At 38.1% G+C, this 19,864-nt stretch overlaps 1 protein-coding gene across 5 annotated transcripts in view; it reads left to right on the top strand.

Annotated features, from left to right (window-relative positions):
- The window catches only part of NOX3 (NADPH oxidase 3), a 34,493-nt gene extending 16,048 nt beyond the window's left edge, over positions 1 to 18,445 (top strand). For all 5 annotated transcript variants that reach the window (XM_087882859.1, XM_087882858.1, XM_087882857.1 and 2 more), the window contains 6 exons: positions 6,561 to 6,653; positions 7,735 to 7,988; positions 10,193 to 10,355; positions 12,719 to 12,865; positions 14,479 to 14,603; positions 18,012 to 18,445. In XM_087882859.1, the coding sequence (XP_087738985.1) occupies positions 6,561 to 6,653; positions 7,735 to 7,988; positions 10,193 to 10,355; positions 12,719 to 12,865; positions 14,479 to 14,603; positions 18,012 to 18,138 (909 nt within the window). In that variant the 3' untranslated portion in view covers positions 18,139 to 18,445. The remainder of the gene's footprint in view (positions 1 to 6,560; positions 6,654 to 7,734; positions 7,989 to 10,192; positions 10,356 to 12,718; positions 12,866 to 14,478; positions 14,604 to 18,011) is intronic.
- The last annotated feature ends 1,419 nt before the right edge of the window (positions 18,446 to 19,864 follow it).

Raw genomic sequence — 19,864 nt, 5'->3', positions numbered from 1 at the left:
AGAAACCACATTCAAACAAATACTTTACAGATCAACAAACAGCAGGTGTGGTCAGAGTCACAAATTTGTGGAGCCAAAAGTAAGCCACTTTGCTTAATTTTGCAGTGGGGAGAAGGATAGTTAAGTTTGCCTTCCTCAACTTCTTAAATTTTCTCTTTTTTTCCCCCTGTGCCTATACTGCTGGTTGCCAGCCAACAAGATAGCAAGCTGGATGCCTGCCCAGTGATAAGCAAAACTCAGGCAGAATTTTTTACCGATATCTTAAGATAGCAATTGTACACATAATCAAAAGACCTGGCACGGGTCAAAATCAGAAATCCAAACAAGAAGTGTTAAAATAAAGGACAAGACCCAAAGGTGCTTTTTTCAAGAGGCAACTGGACTTTCTGGTTTTTCTTTGAAGATGTTTCTCGTCCAAGAAGCTTCTTCAGCTCTGACTGGATGGTGTGAAATGGAAGGATTTATATGCTATCTATCTCCAATCTAAAACACAGTCCTTTCAACGGTTCCAAGAAGGCTCCACACCAATTTGCACTACTCAGATGACCCTGATGAGACAGTTAAACCTCAGATGACCTTAACGACCCACTAAAAGAATGCAAATCACCAGCTTTCTGCAAGGACTATAAATCCTTTCATTCCCCACCATCCAGTCAGAGCTGAAGAAGCTTCTTGGATGAGAAGTGAAATGACTTCAAAGAAAAGCCAGAAAGTTCAGTTGCCTCTTGAAAAAAGCACCTTTGGGACAACCATGACCTGGATGACTGAGAATCTCCATAGACAAAGGACAAGACAAGAGAAATAGTGGGAAGGAATCTAGAATACAAGTAGACCTCGACTTACAACAGTTCATTTAGTGACCATTCAAAGTTACAAGGGAACTGAAAAAAGTGACTTGTGACCATTTTTCACCTTTGAGCATCCCCATGATCATGTGATCAAAATTCAGTTGCTTGGCAACTGGTTCATACTTAGGACTGCTGCTGTTTCCCAAGGTCATGCAATCACTTTTTGCAACCTTTTGACAAGCAAAATCAATGGGGAAGCCAGATTGCCTTAAAAACCGTGTTCTTGGAGTTTTCTCCCTGGGAGTGAGGCCAATAAATCAGCCACCCTGAGCCTCCAGCTAGTACACAAAACTGTGGGAGTTTACTCAACATTGGCTCTTCTGCAGGGTTATTTCTTGGCAAGTCTCATCAATCTACAGAGCTCTGCTCTTGATTGTTGTTGAATCATCACACATCTTCGCTTAGGATTGGGTGGCTGGATTTCAGAGTCTGAGAGACTGTCAATGGGTATAGACAAGACATCCTGAGGACTTTCTGGAACTGGCTCAAGAGTGGAGTTGTGGGGTTCACCGTTACTACTGATCCCTAGATATTTCTAACTCCACTTCCTACCCATACTCCACATGATGGGATATATTTAACTGGGCCATTACAACATGAGCATGATTTCAAACTAATGAATGGTCCTACTCTGGGAAGAGTCTGGAGATCCCAGCTGAAAAGACTGGAGATCTTCATTTGGATCATCTGCCAAAGGTTCTGGCCTCCTGCTATTATGGGATTCATATTTAGAATCTGTGGTGCCACTTTAAATAGTCTAGTTCAGGAACAACCAACATACAGCATTCAAGATATTGCCAAACAATACCTCCCAGCATTGCTCACTATTGGCTATGTTTTGTATCAACTTACCTTTTTTCTCTCAATCCAGAGAGTCATCAAATCAATGAAATCCATGTCTGTGCCCATTATGGCCAAGTGTTTGCTTTTCCTCAATTGATTCTGTTTCTTATAAGTATTGAGCTCACATACCCAGAGAGCAGAATCTGGGATTAGCAGAAATGAAATACCCACAGTGATTTACACTGCTTCTCTTGAAGGAAGTGGACTTGAGTTGCATAGGAGAGCGTGCTTCCAGGTAGCTCACACAGCCTTGCCATGCCCGTTGGGTGGCCCCAATCTAGTGTCACTAAGTTGGGTAAGAAAAAGTTAACAAACAGTTAGTGTGAAGCAGACTCAACTGTATAAACTTTTCTGCATAACTTGTGTGGTGAAAACTGGAAATAGTTTGTGCTAGAGCAAAGCTACATTAGGATGCCTCCGTTCAATTTTCAAAACCGCCATCGAAAATTATTATTAACTAATTCTGTGACAATGCTATGGTTTGGAAAGCCAATATTAATATTAGGGAAAGAGAAATGAAAAATACCGAAAAGGACACATGACTTTTTGGTAATATGTAACAGATGTAATCAATTTTATTTTATATAATTATTTTGATTAATTAAAAAAGTCCACTCTGTTAAACTTAGAGCTAGTAGCTTTCTATTAATTGAACAGAATATTAAGGGATATTAATATTCTGTAATTTATTAATACTATTAATAAATATTAATAATAAAAATGTAGAAGTGAAACGTAATCCCTTCATTTTTTTATCTGAGTAGAAAAATCTGAATTGAAGGAACAGAAAATTGAGTAAATAATGGCAGTTTATAAATGATTAATCTAGTTTTGTTTCATTTTTGATACAGACTAGAATAATTCTGTTTAGGGTTCAGTTGTATTGTACAGTATTATATTTTTTTCTGTTCATATGTACATTAAAATTTAAATCTATTTTCTTTGGTGTAATTGGGTTGCAATTTGGAGAAATTAGATTTTCCATATTCTTTGCAGTCTAAAAATGCTACCCTAAGCTTTTTTCTAAATATTAATAGGAAATGCTTAAAATGAATAGGCATGCTTGCACATCTAAAAAAAAATCTTTTTAAAAAAATCCTGCACATTCTATTATATCTAATTATCCAAAGCTGTTGTACTTTGAACTGAACAGAATTACCAGCTGATATATATAGTCAGCTAAGTAGCTTTGATCAATAGGGTGATCAGTATATATAACCATGAAGCTGCCATATCTGGAGATCTAAGCAACTTAATGTCATAGATCGGTTGAGTGTAATTACTGACAATAAAACAGCCTAATCAATTAAATAAAAATAGATTATTTCAGTGTAACAGGACTTTCTTGGGTCAATTTCTGACTGATGATAAATTATACTAGAAAACTCTGCTGATTTTTCAATAGAAGCACAGAGAAAAAAAAGTTTTCCTTCCTTAAACTGGTTATGCCCATTTCAGAAATGCATATGTGGGTTGAAGAGAACTCATGGAGAATATAGGTTTTAAATAACCAAACAAAAGGGAATATATTAGAATAACTGTCAAGGCTCTTTGCTAAAGCAAAGCCAATGCTGATACCTGTTCTGCAAGTTTCCCCTTTAAATATTTTCCCCAACCCAGCATCCTAAGCAAAGAACTAATATGGACTGCCCTGAAGCAATGCTACATCAAGAACATTGTGCCCAAATAAAATAGCACACTGGAACACACCAGTCTTGTACTGTGGAATATTGCTTTCCTTGTGGTTTGTGGTCAAGTCAATGTAGTAAGGTCCATTGAGGCCCATCAATGGATGTGGCTTGTAAACAAGCAAACACTTTGCAGAAAGCTTTCTCACACCTGAAATTATCTATGCATGTCTTTGTTGGTGAGTTTGTAATTCCTATTGTATAGTATGTGTGTGAGCAACTTTTGACCCCAGGGTAGTATGCAGTCCTTGGCTATACAAAATTTTATTTATTTATTTATTTATTTATTTATTTATTTATTTATTTATTTATTTATTTATTTATTTATTTATTTGATATACATCAATATAATTATATGAACAATGAGGCATCTGGGTAACATTCATTTAAAAACAAATAATAATATTAATAATATTTGTTACATTAATCATACTTGTGTAATTGTGGTATTATTATACATATTTGTATTAGAGTGTGTTCCTTCATTGTTTAGTTGTTCAGTGTTTTTGTGCACCATTCTAATAACAATCACAATATTATTTAAACATACATAGTGATACCATCTTTCAATAGCTAATCTTTACATCTAGCTATTACTTTTAGTATATTATATAAAATATGTATATTAATATGCCCCCTTGATCTTATTTCTGCCTCTATTCTTGCTCTCAATAAAGCCAATCTTATATTAAACAGCATTCCCTTTCTAACCATCATCTCTTGCCCACTTTAGTATTTCAATTCTTATTCGTTTTTTGACTTGCCTCCCAAACTCCTCCCTTGGGACTTTGTTTCGGTCTACATCTTTCCTATTTAACCCAAATATTTCTTCCATTTCTACTATCTTTTGCTGCCGTACCTCCGGAAGATCTGCCCAAGCCCCTATCTTCTCTTCAAAAATATCTTTCTTTTTATCCAAACCCATTTTTTGATCTCTTAATATATATTGTCCCTTATTTGATTCATAAGTCTTTATTGTCTTCTTCTTCTCTTCTTGTTTTATTTGTTGATTTATCTGTTCTGTCTTTTCCTCTGCTCTTTCTATTATCTCCTCTATTTCCTGGTTTTATGTTCTTTATTCATTGTCCCTTGTTGAAAAATTTCTGATTTCCCCACAAGGTCATATATTAGGTCTTTTATCTCCCTGTGGTTCTTTATCAACATATCATAAGTACTTTGGAGCATCAACACCATTTCTTTTTGAAATCCACTCATCTCCCCCTGATGCAACATCTTGTCTTATTTTGATAGGTCCAAATATTACTCAATAGCCTGTCAGTAGTCTATCACTGCCCCAAAGTCTCAATTGTCTATGACCTCAGAAAGCCATTTTAGAAAGCCTTGGCTCAATCCTTTGCTCCTCAGGGGAATGTAATAGTTATAGTTCTTTGTGTCCCACAGTTAGTCAATTAGTTCCATTTAGGTAATACAGAAAGACTTCCAAATGTCTCCTTAAGTCCATTCTGTAAGTTCAGTCATAAATCCTTGCATTTAAAAGTCGCTTTCTTTAGATGTCTTCCATAATCTCACAGTTAAACCTTCAATAACCATGAAGTAGACAGATATAGAACAGTAGATAGCACAACAGGCCTCCAGATGTTATTTATTTCCACTTTGTTTTCCTTTGTCTTATCAGTACTTCCCAAGGTTATAGGAGTTTAGTATATATTCCATTCACCAGTAGATGGCGCCTTCAGCTTACATTTCAACGTTGCACAAAATCTGACAGATATTTATTTCAGTTTTTTGCAAATAGTCAATATTTAGACAAATAATTCCAGCATTTTAAAATGCCTTACGAAAATATTGCCAATAAAGTTTAAAAATCCAATCTTTCTATATTTTAAAGATTTTGCACTCTCCCTTTAGTTCCTTTTCTTTCAGGTCTATAATTTTTCTCTCTGTAATTATTCGCCGCTTTGACAAGCATTTCAAAGATCTCTTTTCCAGGGTTTATTTTCTTTTGGGTTAGGTTCTAGGTAAAAAAAAAAAAAAAATCACCTCACCCAGTTCCAAACACTGTTCATCTACACCGCTCCAGCACCTTCTTTGTTTCTTCAGCTGCCCCAGCTTCCCGGCAGTCATAACGGCTGCCTCTTCTTTTCAGTGTTGGATGGGAGGGAATCCCTGGGTCCATCTGGAGAGCCGCCGCTCTCCGAGACCTGCAGGGTGCCCCTCCTTTCTTCGTCACCCCTACGATGTGACTTTAGCCCCTTGGGGGGCCCTCCAATGAAGAGGATTCAGCGCAAGTTTACAGACCCCTGCTCCACGTGTCCGATCTCACCACAACATCAAACCAGAAGTCCCCACAAAAATGTTGTTTTTGAACCTTTGAGGAATTGCCCTGATTTTCCACTGTTTGTTTTCTAGCAAGAATTGTATTGTTCTTTTCTTATTGCCATTAGCATCCTTGTCCCATCTGCCTCCTGATCCCTCAGTCATTTGTGAATAAGATCAGAGTTTTAACTAATGGTTAAAACAACAGTAGTTTTCATTGATTCACAGGTAGAGACAGAAATAGCAACAGCACTTAGACATGTATACCGCTTCATAGTACGTTACAGACCTCTCTAAGCTGTTTACAGAGTCAGCATATTGACCCCAATAATCTGGGTCCTCGTTTTACCGACCTCAGAAGGATGGAAAGCTGAGTCAACCTTGAGTTGGTTAGACTCGAACTGCCGAACTGGTGGCAGTCAGCAGAATTAGCCTGCAATATTGTATTCTAACCACTGCACCTCTCACTGCCCTTAATGATAAAATGTGACTATGTAGGACAAAAGAGAAAAGGGGTTATATAAACAGACATATCTGCATGTGTGGGATACCAGTCTGGTAATGTATTGAAGCAAAAAAAAAAAGGTAGAGTATCCATGAAATAGTACATTATGATGTACACTTGGTATCCTGACCCCCTTACCTCCATGGGGATGCATATACAGTAGTTGTACATTGATCTCCTTTTAGATAGGTGTTTCTCAAACTTGGCAACTTTAAGATGTGTGGACTTGCTGACTGGGAAATTCTGGGAGTTGGTCTACATATCCTTAAGTTGCCAAGTTTGAGAAACACTGCAGTAGATAAAGATAGCTGGAATAATGTTGTATCTGCTGATGTTTACCTCTGAAATTGTAAAATGACCTTTTTAACCACAACATTGTTATTATACGATTCCCAACAGGCTTGGAAGTGGGTCTTGGGCCCTGTGATATTGCACATCTGTGAAAGAATTATTAGATTATGGAGATTTCAGCAAGAGGTTGTCGTTACAAAGGTGTGTATTCATGCTATATTTTGTTATAGATTTTGATGTGTATATTCTATAGCCTATTCACATATTTATGCTATTTACTATATTCATGAATATTTTGTTATTCACTTCATATTATTATTGTTTTTGATTCTTGACTGTAAAGAATTATGGACTCTGAAATATGATATAGCTAGACGTTTACACATTTAAGTCCTGTTACTTTGCAAAATGCAACTCACTTGTATTCATAACTGATTAGAATTAACTCTAGCAGATGATCAGAACAAGGAATATTCCAAAACATTGAATATGTGTGTGCAGGCACAGGGATCAGTCATATTACTTCATGAGATTGACAAAGACATTTATTTTATTTTAAATGAATTGTTCTGTTCATATAATCATGCTTGCAGATCATTAATAGTATTCTGCCCATTGATAGGTGTCATTCAGATTATAGCTAAACTAAATGTTCTCCATAATGAAATCCTAGGTGAAATCTACTCCATCAGTGTTTCTCAACCTTGGTAATTTTAAGAGGTGCGAAGTTCAACTCCCAGAATTCCCCAGCTAGTCCACACCTCTTAAGGTTACTAAGGCTGAGAAACACTATACTAGATGAAATTCATTGGTTCTGGCAGTAGCGCTTTCTATGATAAAAGAGTTGGCTTATCAAACCTGGCCTGGAGAATTCCAAATGCCCACTATTACACCTGCCAATGAACAGAATAACTGGGGGAATATTTAGAATATTCTGGATGTCTTTGTTACCCTCTAATAATTATCTGAATTCAGGTGACTCCAATCTGGTGGCCCCATCAAATAAAGATAAGAGCAGGAATACTTTTGTACCAACAGAATAATTTCTACTTCTTTCACTCAGTAATCTGATTCATCTGTGCTTTCCATGTTAAATTTATTTTCATAAAGTACAATACAAAATATGAATAAATGTTCTTGGTAGACAAGGTTGGAGATCAAAAGAAGTAGCCTAATGACCATCCTTCCAGTCTTATGACCCTTCGCCATCTTATCTGCCTCTTCCTGTAATCCCTGCTAATGAACAGAATAATTAAAATATGCTGGTTGCCATTTTGTTTAGGTGGTGTCTCATGCCTCTGGGGTCTTAGAGCTTCAGTTGAAGAAGCGTGGCTTTAAAATGGAGCCTGGGCAGTACATCTTCCTCCAGTGCCCTACAATCTCCCAGCTGGAATGGCATCCTTTCACCCTCACTTCAGCTCCTGAAGACGACTTCTTTAGTGTGCACATACGATCAGTTGGGAACTGGACGGAAGCCATTTTCAGGGCCTTTGGAGCCCACGAAGAAACATATAAGGAACCCTGGAAACTGCCAAGGTCTGGAAATGCTTTGCAATGTAACTGGCTTAGCTGTTCATTTTTGATTATCTGAAGAAGCCAAGCTCATAGGCTAACTGCAAATGTAGCCAAATCTACTATCTTACTAGTAGGAAAAAATAGATAATAGAAGATTATTGAAATGGCAGTACTTAAAAAGGACTTCACATGTAATTTTACCTGAATCTGATTCAGCCCAAAGTAAGCATCTTGAAGTATCACATTTTTCAAGGGGAAGCATTAAGCATTTGCTTAAGGCTGCACACCCAAAGTCTTCCTGTGGATCAGATTTTGTTAATCTAAACTTCTTCTTTTGACCCTTCTACCTCATTTTCTTATTGAATCAGGCACTTCCACAACACTCTGAAAGAAAAAGGAAATATGTCTGGTAAAAAAAAAAAAAAGCCATCAGTCCCAGAAACCACAAATTCTCTAAGATTTACTCCAAAGCTCATTATTAGGTTGAGTGGGGAGAGAGAGATTTTATCTGAAAATAATATTTATCCCAATATGCAATGTACTAATATTAAAACCATACTGTTCTGCATTGTTTATTATTCTATGGCAATAGAATTTCTAATTTTGCCATAACACCGTTTCTCTTTCCTAACTGTTATGAACTTGTACCCACAATTTAGAGAGAACTTGGGAGGGGGAAGAATGTTGTGGAATTTGGATAAATAGATCTCCTTTGGATCCTTTGGAAGCAGCATTATCTGGAAATGTATCAGATGCCTGTTTTCATAAACTTGCTTTTAGATTGTATGAAAGGGGTGCCTGTATGCATGAAAAAGCCCAAGCCCACTTATCACCTTTTCAAAGCTTTGGTGAGAAGTGTTGTAGAGATGCCTGACTAAATTCCTAGAGAAATACAAGACAGGTTAGCTAATATTACCGTAATTGATGAATCTGCCTTTTAATCCTAGATTTGCTTCAGGTAGGATTCAAAGGAATTAAGTCCAAATCTGGTTAATACGTGTCACATCAGTGATATTATTTTTAATCCGCTGAATTAGGGATTCAGTCCCCAAAATATAGGAAATCTCATTTGAAGACTGCCTTGTTTAGAGATAGTTTACAATTGCAATAGTGATGAAAACTATTTACATTTACGACCTTCACAGGTCAGTAAAGCAAAGGAAAGCTGTAGTAAGATCTTAAGCATAGTCACAGTTGCACTTAGCAGCCACCATGCTTAACAACCGAGTTGCTAGTGCCATGGGTGGCTGCTAAACAAGGACTACCTATATCTTGTGAAAGAGTAATATAGCTGATGATTAAAATGCAGCTTAGTGAAGAAACAATGGATTGTGTTTACTGCAGCTCTCTTTTTAGCATTTCTTTCTCTTACTTCCATGCTTTCAGATGTGAGGTCTGAAAAAAAGCTACAGTCATGTTCTCTTGATCACAAATACATTTCTCCATATGAGCACAATTTTAACTCCTTTTCAGACATCTTGAAGAGATTGACAGAGTAGAGGCAAAGCTATTGTGTCTCTCTAATCCTGGATCCTAGTGCCATTGTCACGTTGGATGGCCTTCACATTAGACAGAATAGGACAGCCTTCTCGGGTGGCAGATATAACAACACTCCACTGCACCTACAACATAAAAACTAAAGTGGTTGTACTGATAGTCCTCAATTTACAACCACAATTGAGTTTGAGCCCAAACTCATTTTGCCCCATTTTTTGATCTTTTTTGCCAAATTTGTTAAGTAAATCACTGATGTGGTTAAGTTAGTAACGCTGTTCAGTGAATCTGGCTTCTCCCTTGATTTTACTTGTCAGAAGGTCACAAAAGGTGATCAGATGACCCCGGGACACTGCAAATGTCATAAATACATGCTAGTTGCCAAGTGTCTGAATTTTGATCTCATGACCATGGGAATGCTGCAACGGTCATAAGTCAACTTGCCTTCGGAAGTTGTGGGAGCTTCATCACTTGAGACTTCCAAGAAGAGATCGGACTGCCATTTGTCAGAAATGGTGTAGGGTCTCCTGCTTGGGTGGGGGATTGGACTAAATGACCTACAAGGTCCCTTCCAACTCTGTTAATCTGTAATCTGTCACTTTTTTCAGTAGCATTGTAACTTCAAACAGTTACTAAACAAATGGTTGTATGTCAATCTGTAGTCTAATACCAACACAAAGGAAACGTTGAAAGTTACTATTTTGTAAGTATTAGTTGGGATGTCATTGCAGACTTGCTGTGGATGGGCCCTTGGGAGCTGCAGTCACTGATGTCTTTCAGTATCCGATTAGTGTGTGCATTGCTGCGGGAATAGGAGTCACTCCTTTTGCTTCCATTCTGAAATCTATTTGGTATAAGAGCTGTAATCGAAATGCACAACTCAGAGTGGACAAGGTAAGTCATATTGTGGTTATGTAATTCATCTATCTTATTTCATTATTTAAACTTTTTGCAAGTGTACTAATTTAGTCAAAAGCTTGCTCCATTTAGCCTTACCTAGTGACACATCCTGTTAAAAGTTGAGCTTAACTACTGGTCACCAGTAATTAAGTTGAGCTTAACTATTCGTGACTACATCAACATGACTCACTGTTTTATTGACAACAGTAGAGAAATTATCCGCCCTTACTTTTTTGGGTGAGAGTGATTATGTTGACTTCTAAGTGGGATTACCTGATAGCACCTTATCCAAATTCTAACCCGGTATGACCTTGCTTTTTTTTTTTTTTTTTTTTGATCAACTAGATTCTGCTATTCTTCTTCAGCTATTTGCTAATGTTTGGGGTCATAACATCCTGGAGCTAGTAAAAGAAGTAGATTTATTTCAGTGTTGCCTTTGCAAACCCTATCTATTGCAACTAATTCGTATCCTTTGTCACCAAGATTTCCATGAATTGTGCTGAGCCCCCAAATACTGTAATGTCAGGTTTAATATGACAGAAGATAGAAAAATATATTCCCCATTGACATTGTGAATAATTATTTCAATTGTATGTATTGTTATACACATCAAATTTAGCTTTCATCCTTATTCCATCCTTCAGTATACAGTATTTATCTACTTTGATAGATAAATACTCTGACCAGAGTCAGGTTTAGACTAAAAATAGCAGCAATAGCACTTAGATTTATATACCACTTCACAGTGCTTTACAGCCCTCTCTAAGCGGTATACAGAGTCAGCATATTGCCTCCTAACAATCTGGGTTCTCATTTTACCCACCTCGGAAGGATGGAAGGCTGAGTCAACCTTGAGACTGGTGAGATTCGATCTGCCAAACTGCTGACAGCCGGTGATCAGCAGAAGTAGCCTGCAGTACTGCACTCTAACCACTGCACCACCATGGCTCATAGTAAATAAGATCCAGAGAAGCCCTAATTTCTATGTTTACTCAAGTTTTGTGTGTGTGTGTGTGTGTGTGCGCGCGCGCGCGCGTGAGGGGTGAAATCCAGCAAGTTCTGACAAGTTCTGGAGAACCAGTAGAGGAAATTTTGAGCAGTTCGGAGAACCAGTAGCGGAAATTTTGAGTAGTTCAGAGAACTGGCAAATATCACCTCTGGCTGGCCCCAGAGTAGGGTGGGAATGGGGATTTTGCAGTATCCTTCCCCTGCCATACCCACCAAGCCACACCCACCAAGCCACACCACACCCACCAAGCCATGCCCACAGAACCGGTAGTAAATAAATTTGGATTTCACCACTGGTGTGTATGGGTGTGTGTGTGTTATATGTATGGATGTACTGTGTTTCCCTGAAAATAAGACCCTGTCTTATATTTTTTTGAACCCTGAAATAAGCACTTGGCCTTATTGCCATACGCTCAAAAGCCCGATTGAGCTTATTATCAGGGGATGTCTTATTTTGGGGAAAACAGGGTAGGTTTATATATATGTATGTATATAGCATGTATATATATGTGTGTTATGTATGTGTACACTTTTGAGAGCAGGCAACAGTGCCCATAGTAAAAATGACAATAAAGGTTATCTATCTATCTATCTATCTATCTATCTATCTATCTATCTATCTGATAGCTTGAAGAGAGCCACTATCCTTCTTCACCATCAGTATGAGATGGGGCAGAAATATTCAGCCTTACAAGACTGTAAGAATTGCTATTGAGTCAGTTTTATCTAAAGATTAAAAGTACTAGGCTAGAAACTGGGAGATTGAGTGCCTTATCTTATATTTGAAACCATCGGGTGACTTTGGACTAGTCATTTTTTTCAGATTTAGGAATAAAGCAATGGTAAGCAAGAGAAATAATGCCAAGAAAATTGTATGGATTTATCCAGTCAATCACCAGGAATCATGACTGATTCAAAGGTCATCATCATATCCTCATCCTCATCCTGAAATCATAGATGAAATGGTCTCTGCATAATCTAAAAATATATTTCTTATTATATGATATGCCCAAGACTTGGTAAACACTTCAATACTTCTGCCTACTCTACATCCCCTTACACTGTCCAATTACCAACAGCCATTTAAGATCAACTCTTAAGAGCATCCTTAAGCATGATGTTCAAGGTATCAATTGAAAACATACACGAATGACTGCTGAAGTACATTATTAAACAATAGAGCTTTGCACTGTCAGGGCTGGCTAGAAAATCAAGTATAAATTTTAAACCTGAGCACAGTAGCAGGCTATAAGATTAGCCACTTATCTCCAAATAAATAATTTAAGGGCCATATAGGATGCCCAGTGAAAGCTTGCACTTGGTTGAATTGTTTTACTTTCCCTTGACAGGTTTATTTCTATTGGATTTGCCGAGATCCATCTGCCTTTGAGTGGTTTGCTGATCTCCTGTGCTTGCTGGAAGCACAAATGGCTAAGAAAGGGAAAGCCTATTTTCTGAGCTATCACATATTTCTTACCGACTGGGATGAAAGTCAGGTATAAATGAAATCTTCTGGGACTGAGTTACTGCATCTTATTTTTCTAGGACTGCAGCCTAAGGAACAGTAATCAAATGAAGGCTTAATCGCATCAAGCATGGCTTTCTTAAAATGAATCATACTTACATTTGTCTTTTGAAAGACTCTGTTCCCAGTGCAGTGTCACAGAGTCCCAGCTATGCCAAAGCAAATGTCAAAGCTGGGTTTAATGCCAAAGTTCTCAGTAACTGCGGGGGTATCCAGATCTGTGATTGCTCTCCAAAGCCCTTTTCTTCCCATCTCATCTATCATTCTCCTCTCCCTTCCTCTCTGTCCTGAGGCTCAGCTAGCTACCAATTCACTCAATCTGCTGATATCACTGAACTTTTCTTTATGGTGCTAGAGTACCGGTGTCACGGCTTGTACTTCAGTTCCTACATGCTATTTTGGGAGAATTGATAGATGGGATTATATGAAATAAATGTCAACCCTGTTGCTGGAGAACAAGGAAAGACTTGAAGCTGCCTTTAAAGAAATCTAAGCATGAGTTTGGACAGATTCACATCAGATGCTGATTCCATCAGTCAATGGCATTTCGTTGACTGGAGAACCTCTGGGCTGGGGGTGCTATTCAGCAGGTTCTGACAGGTTCTGGAGAACCAGTAGCAGAAATTCTGAGTAGTTCAGAGAGGCAAATACCACCTTTGGCTGGCCCCAGAGTGGGGCGGGAATGGAGATTTTGCAATATCCTTCCCCCAGGAGCGGGGAGGGAATGGGGATTTTGCAGTATCCTTCCCCTGGAGTGGGGTGGGAATGGAGATTTTGCAGTATCCTTCCCCTGCCACTCCCACTAAGCCACTCTCACCAAGCCACACCACACACCCCCAAGCCACGTCCACAGAACTAGTAGTAAAAAAAAATTGAATTCCACCACTGCTCTGGGCCATCATACTTAATTACCATAATATTGGATGATGTTTTAACATTTACATGGATTAAGCTATGCCTCTAACAAAAAAAGAATGGAAGCAGACTTTTCTGCTCTTTCTTTGCTCCAAGAGCCTTCCATTCAAAGAATCCTCTAACTGTTGGAGGATCCTGCTGACTGGTCTGAAATGAGAGATGGGAAACATAATCACTGGAAGTTGACAGAATGAACCCAAATTTCAGAGACTCTCCCTCCCTATCATCTCTCTATATCTTTCAATTGGTTCCTTCTGTTCTCTGATCAGTCTTTGGAGACCCTCAGAGAAAACCTGGACGGGAATTACATAGTATCCCAAAGGTGCTTTTTTGAGTCCCTGGGTCTCTCTTGAAGAAGCTTCTTCAGCTCTGACAGGATAATGGGGAATGGAAGGATTTCCACTATCCTGTCAGAGCTGAAGAAGCTTCTTGGATGAGAAGTGAAATGTCTTCAAAAGTAAAAACAAGAAAGTCTGGTTGCCTCCTGAAAAAGCACCTTTGGGAAAACCATGACCTGGATGATTGAGAATCTCTACAGACGAATTGAAGAGTGGGAAATACATGATATTTTCCCCATTATATCTATATATATATATTCATTTGTCCAGTAATAATATTCTCTTTCTTCTTAATTCTGAAATAATGACTTTTTGATCCACTGCAATATAGGCTATGCACATTGCCTTGCATTACGAGAAAAAGTTGGATGTAATTACTGGCTTGAGACAGAAAACTTTCTATGGGAGACCAAACTGGGACACTGAATTCAAACAAATAGCAGAAAATCATCCTGGGTAAGGCATGTTAGCAACTGCTGATGATCTCACCATGCTGTGTTTTTCCCAGTGTACAAAGCTAGGAAGGAAACTTGTTCTTTGATATATTTAAGTTGGATAGTTATACTAAAAGCATATTTATGTGTTATAATGCTTTCAAGGGAAAAATCTGGGGTAGGCAATGCCATCAAATCTAATTTTTGGACATGAAAATCTAATGTTTAGAAGTATTTCAGCTTCTTGGCATTTATCCAGCTATAATTGAAAGCCCCAATCCAATTATTGTACAACACAAAGGACAAAGTAACATTAATTTTCATTGAAAATGGTTATTAAAAAGATAAACAGTGAGGTCTTTTTTCTTAGAATGTCAAGGATGTGTTTGTTCCCCAATCTCATTGGCTGTGGACTAAGGACAATGCTATTATATTATTAGTTCATCTCAGCTTGAAAAGTCTAAGTTGAATACTAGAGGATTGGGGGGGGTTGGTGTTTTGGGCTAGAAAGTCTTAGAAAAGCTTCTTTGTTCCCAGATAGTTCTGAAGCAACCACTACAACTGCTAACTTCAGAAAAGAGGAAGAAAAATAGTTCTGATTACTTATCAGACCCCAATATTTAATTATCGGTTGATCAGAAACTAAAATCAGTGCCATGGAAAGGAAGAAAGAATTGAACTATTTTTAAGATATGCAAATGAAGAAGAAAAATTAGTGCAAACCAATGGTGGTATTGACATACCTTCGCTACCGGTTCGCCAATGTGTGTGATGATGTCCGGGTGGGTGGGCGGAGCCTCCTGCAGCCGCCGCTAGCGGTTCTCCCGAACCGGATAGAACTGGCTGAATACCACCACTGGTGCAAAACTAGTCTGATTGCTCAGAAGTAAACCCCATTAATTTCAGCAAACCGTATTTTCTAATATCTGTAACTAGGCTTGCAGATTGTTTAAAATGGAATATAACACACACAATTTTATAAGTGGAAACTATAATTAGACAATATAATCTAGTCAATATTTAATCCAAGAATTGCTAAATAGGGATTTGTGCAGGACAGAAAAATTCTGAAAATTATCTATGATAAAAGGGGAAGATTCTAAACTGGCAGGAATAGCCAACATCCCAGATGGATCTTGACAGACGTGTACACTAGACCCTATCTAACAAAATGAAATTCAATGTAGAGAAAAGTAAAGTCTTACACTTAGGCAAGAAAAACCGAATGTACAGATATAGACTCGGTGAAACCAGGCTTAATAGCAGTAACTGTGAGAAGGATCTTGGAGTCTTAGTGGACAACCAATTAAGTATGAGTCAACAGTGTGCTGTGGCAGGCAAAAAAGCCAATAAAATCCTAAATTGCATTAACAGAGGGATACAATCAAGATCAAGTGAGGTACTAATACCACTCTATAAAGCCTTAGTAATACCACACCTAGAGTACTGCATCCAGTTTTGATCCCCACACTATAAAAAAGATGGTGAGACTTTAGAAAGAGTGCAGAGAAGAGCAACCAAGATGATTAGGGGACTGGAGACTAAAACATATGAAGAACGGTTCCAGGAACTGGGCATGGCTAGTCTAGTGAAGAGAAGGACCAGGGGAGACATGATAGCAGTGTTCCAATATTTGAGGGGGTGTCACAGAGAGGAAGGGGTCAAGCTATTTTCCAAGGCACTTGAAGGCCAGACAAGGAATAATGGATGGAAACTGAACAAGGAGAGATTCAACCTGGAAATAAGGAGAAATTTTCTGACAGTGAGAACAATCAACCAATGGAACAGCTTGCCTTCAGAAATTGTGGGAGCTTCATCACTGGAAGCTTTCAAGAAGAGATTGGACTGCCATTTGTCAGAAATAGTGTAGGGTTTGCTTGGGTGTGGGGGTTGGATTAGATGACTGACAAGGTCCTTTCCAACTCTGTTAATCTGTATCTGTATCAGATGATATGCCAAATTTTGTGAAATATACAGTAACGTTTATAGATGTCTAGTATTCATAGATGTCACCTATTAAAATATCTTCTCTATTTTCTGAGTGAAGATAATATGAAAAAATTAAATGGGTATCTTCAATTTATTATATTGACATAATTCTTCATGTAAGGACCCAGCAAATCTTCTGAGCAATGTAACAATGTATTTATTTATAAGTAGTCCTCACTTACCAATCACTCATTTGGCAATCATACTATGTTATGATGGCACTGAAAAAGAACTTATGAGTTGTCGCAGCATCCCTATGATCATGTGATCATAATTCGAGAGCTTGGCAGGTGGCATATATTTATGATAGTCACAATGTCAACTCAGGTGGTCACATAAATCACCATTACAACCTTCATAGCCAGGTTCCAATGTGAAAGTCAATAAGCAAGCCAGTAAGAAGTTGTAAATCACAGTCATGTGACGTCATGCTTAATGACCAATGGTAGTTCGCTTCATGACTGCAGCTGGAATTGATGTCATCAGTCAGTGTAGCCATGTGGTATTTCACTTAACAACCCCACTGCTTAGTGATTGAGTTGCTGGTCCAAACTGCAGGGAGGATTATCTGTATTTCTAATATTTCTAATTAGCCTAACAAAGGATTGACTGTAGGATAAAACGGACATCACATACTCTGTACTTTTTGTAATTCCCAAAGCTTGGCTTAGATACCTATTTCAAAGCTTGATCTATACATGTGGACTACACCTTTACCATAGATGTAGCCAATAACAAAATTATGAAATTCTGTCTTCAAGAAAGCTTGACAGGCATAAGATTATTCTTCTAACTAACATTTAAATACCTTTAAAGGCAAAGTCCTGAAAGCAATTAACATCAACTAAATACATTTAGAAGAAAATTTATAAAATTTATAAGAAAAATAGAATTAAAAACAATCATTCTAATTAAAAATAATTTCAATTCTAACAACTGAGATGCTTAAAAACCTAGCTTGGAGCATACTATCAACTAAACAGAAATTAAACTATGCAAATCCTTTAAATGTTGATAAATATGTGATGTTTCTTCCCTGTCTCCCTTCTGGGAAGGTTTTCTACAAATTTGGGATCACTGCAAAAAACGTCCTGTAATAGACATTGATGTTTGACCAATATTCAAGACAATAAGTCTAAAAGCCACAATGTTATGTGTCACAACACCATCGTGATTTCCATAATCATGATGCATTGTGTAGGCAGTGATATTCTCCAGGGATGGGAAGATGTGGAAGCTTTTTTTGACAAGAAACTCATTGCTGGTAGGTTTTTAAATGTTGCCTCTTTTGTATTTTACTGACACAAAGACATTACTGAACCTTTTCAGTCATATTATTGTGATCCCTCTCAAATCTCCTGCTTCAAACACATATGTATAGTTTTTCTATTCAAGGAAAGAGTTCTTAACCATAATTTCTGAATCTTCATTTTCATTGCAGTAACCGCATTGGTGTGTTCTTTTGTGGATCTAAAACTCTTTCTCGGAATCTTCAAAAGATGTGCAACCGGTATTCATCCACTGATCCAAGAGGCATTCAATTTTATTATAACAAGGAAAGTTTCTAGAACTTATTTTTTTTAAATGATAGCTGATAGCTGCATGCTTGGAGAAATGGAACTACATCATTTTGAAACTAGTGTTTGTTATTTAGTAAAGGAACTTATATCTCTATTACTGTGAAGGCAAATACTTTAAAGTATCTTAAATTCTTAAATGTTATGCCCTATTCGGTTATAGGCCACATGCTTTATTATTTCCTGTAAATCATTAATAAGAGTCCTCTGGGAATAGAGTGGAGTATAAATTAAAATAACATAAAATAACATAAAATAACATAAAATAACATAAAATAAAATAATGCAGAAACATAAACATCAAGACTAAGTTTTCTGTCGCTTCATTAGCTTTGAATAAGACACAATTTATATGTAGATTTCATCTCAGGAGAAGCATAAGAAGATTTTCCAGTTTTACTAGCCAGGCTGGTGACATTTCTGAAGAGTCTCTGATATCACCAAAATGACCTGGGAAGAGGTTCTCAGTATTCTCTCCATGTTTTAGCCCAGGGCTGTCAAACTCCTGGCCAGATGCATCACACACTTACCACGCTCAGACCCGGTTTAGTGAAGGGGGGGGAAAGTCCCAATACGTCACGTGACACCCCTGGTTTAGCCTATATGCAAAGCTAATCTATACCATACCCTTTAAAGTATGAACTTTCCCCCTAACTTTGTATCTATGTGCAGCCTGCCATCAAAACATACTATTTCTGATCATGATATAATAACATCCAGTTTGATAATTTGAGGTTTATTTGTAGCTATTTTCCATTCAAAACAAGGTACAGGTGGCCCTCGACTTACAACCACAATTGAGCCCAAAATGTCTGTTGCTAAGTAAATTAAGATATTTGTTAAGTGAGTTTTGTCCCATTTTAAGACTTGCCTTGCCACCTTTGTTAAGTGAATCACTGCCATTGTCACATTAGTAACAATTGTTGTTAAGTAAATCTGGTTTCCCCATTGACTTTGGTTGTCGGAAGTTCACAAAAGGGGATCACATGACCCTGGGACACTGCAACCGTCATAAATGTGAACCAGTTGTCAAGCAGCCAAATGTAAATCATGTGACCATGGGGATGCTGCAATTGTCAGCCTTGGAGGCCATCTTTTTCTTTGGATCTTCAGGGCTGCCACACTTAGTGCTGTGGGAAACTGGGAGGGGAGATTGCATAGAGCTGTTCTGCCCCAGCTACAGGCCCCAAAAAACTCAGCACACACAAAGTCCATTCAAATCTTAGTTTACTAAATAAACCAGTTTTTTACACAACAATGGCTGTTAATTAACTGCATTAACAGCTGCCAAGAATTCAAAGAATAATAACTGAAAGCTTACTGTGGTTGGCAGAATGCCCAGAAGCAATTTGCAGGAAGCTGATAAGATAAGCAAGACAAGACATGAAGGTATGTGAACGAAGTTGTTCCCTGCAAATTGCTTCAGTCGGCATTCCTCCTTAAATAGGCTAAGGGTTTGGCCAATTAGCCCCAAGCCTTACTCTCAAGGAGACCTCCTCCTGAGGAGCCAGTCCTGCCTTTTGGCAGCTCTGCGCGCCCGTGCATCGAGAAGAGGCTCCTCCTCTTCGTCCTCTTCACTTAAGAGAGCTTCTGGAGATTCTGAAGGCCCTGGCTGAATCCCCGCCTCTGGCACCACATCTTCTCCAGCCTCCTCATTGTCTGATTCAAGTGCCAGCTGCACAGTTTGCTGGTACAGCACCACACCAGCCTCCTTGCT

Source organism: Pantherophis guttatus, chromosome 1 (genome assembly GCF_059756535.1).
Source record: "Pantherophis guttatus breed Tessera chromosome 1, ASM5975653v1, whole genome shotgun sequence".
NCBI lineage: Eukaryota > Metazoa > Chordata > Lepidosauria > Squamata > Colubridae > Pantherophis > Pantherophis guttatus.
This window is presented reverse-complemented; position numbering and strand designations above follow the sequence as displayed.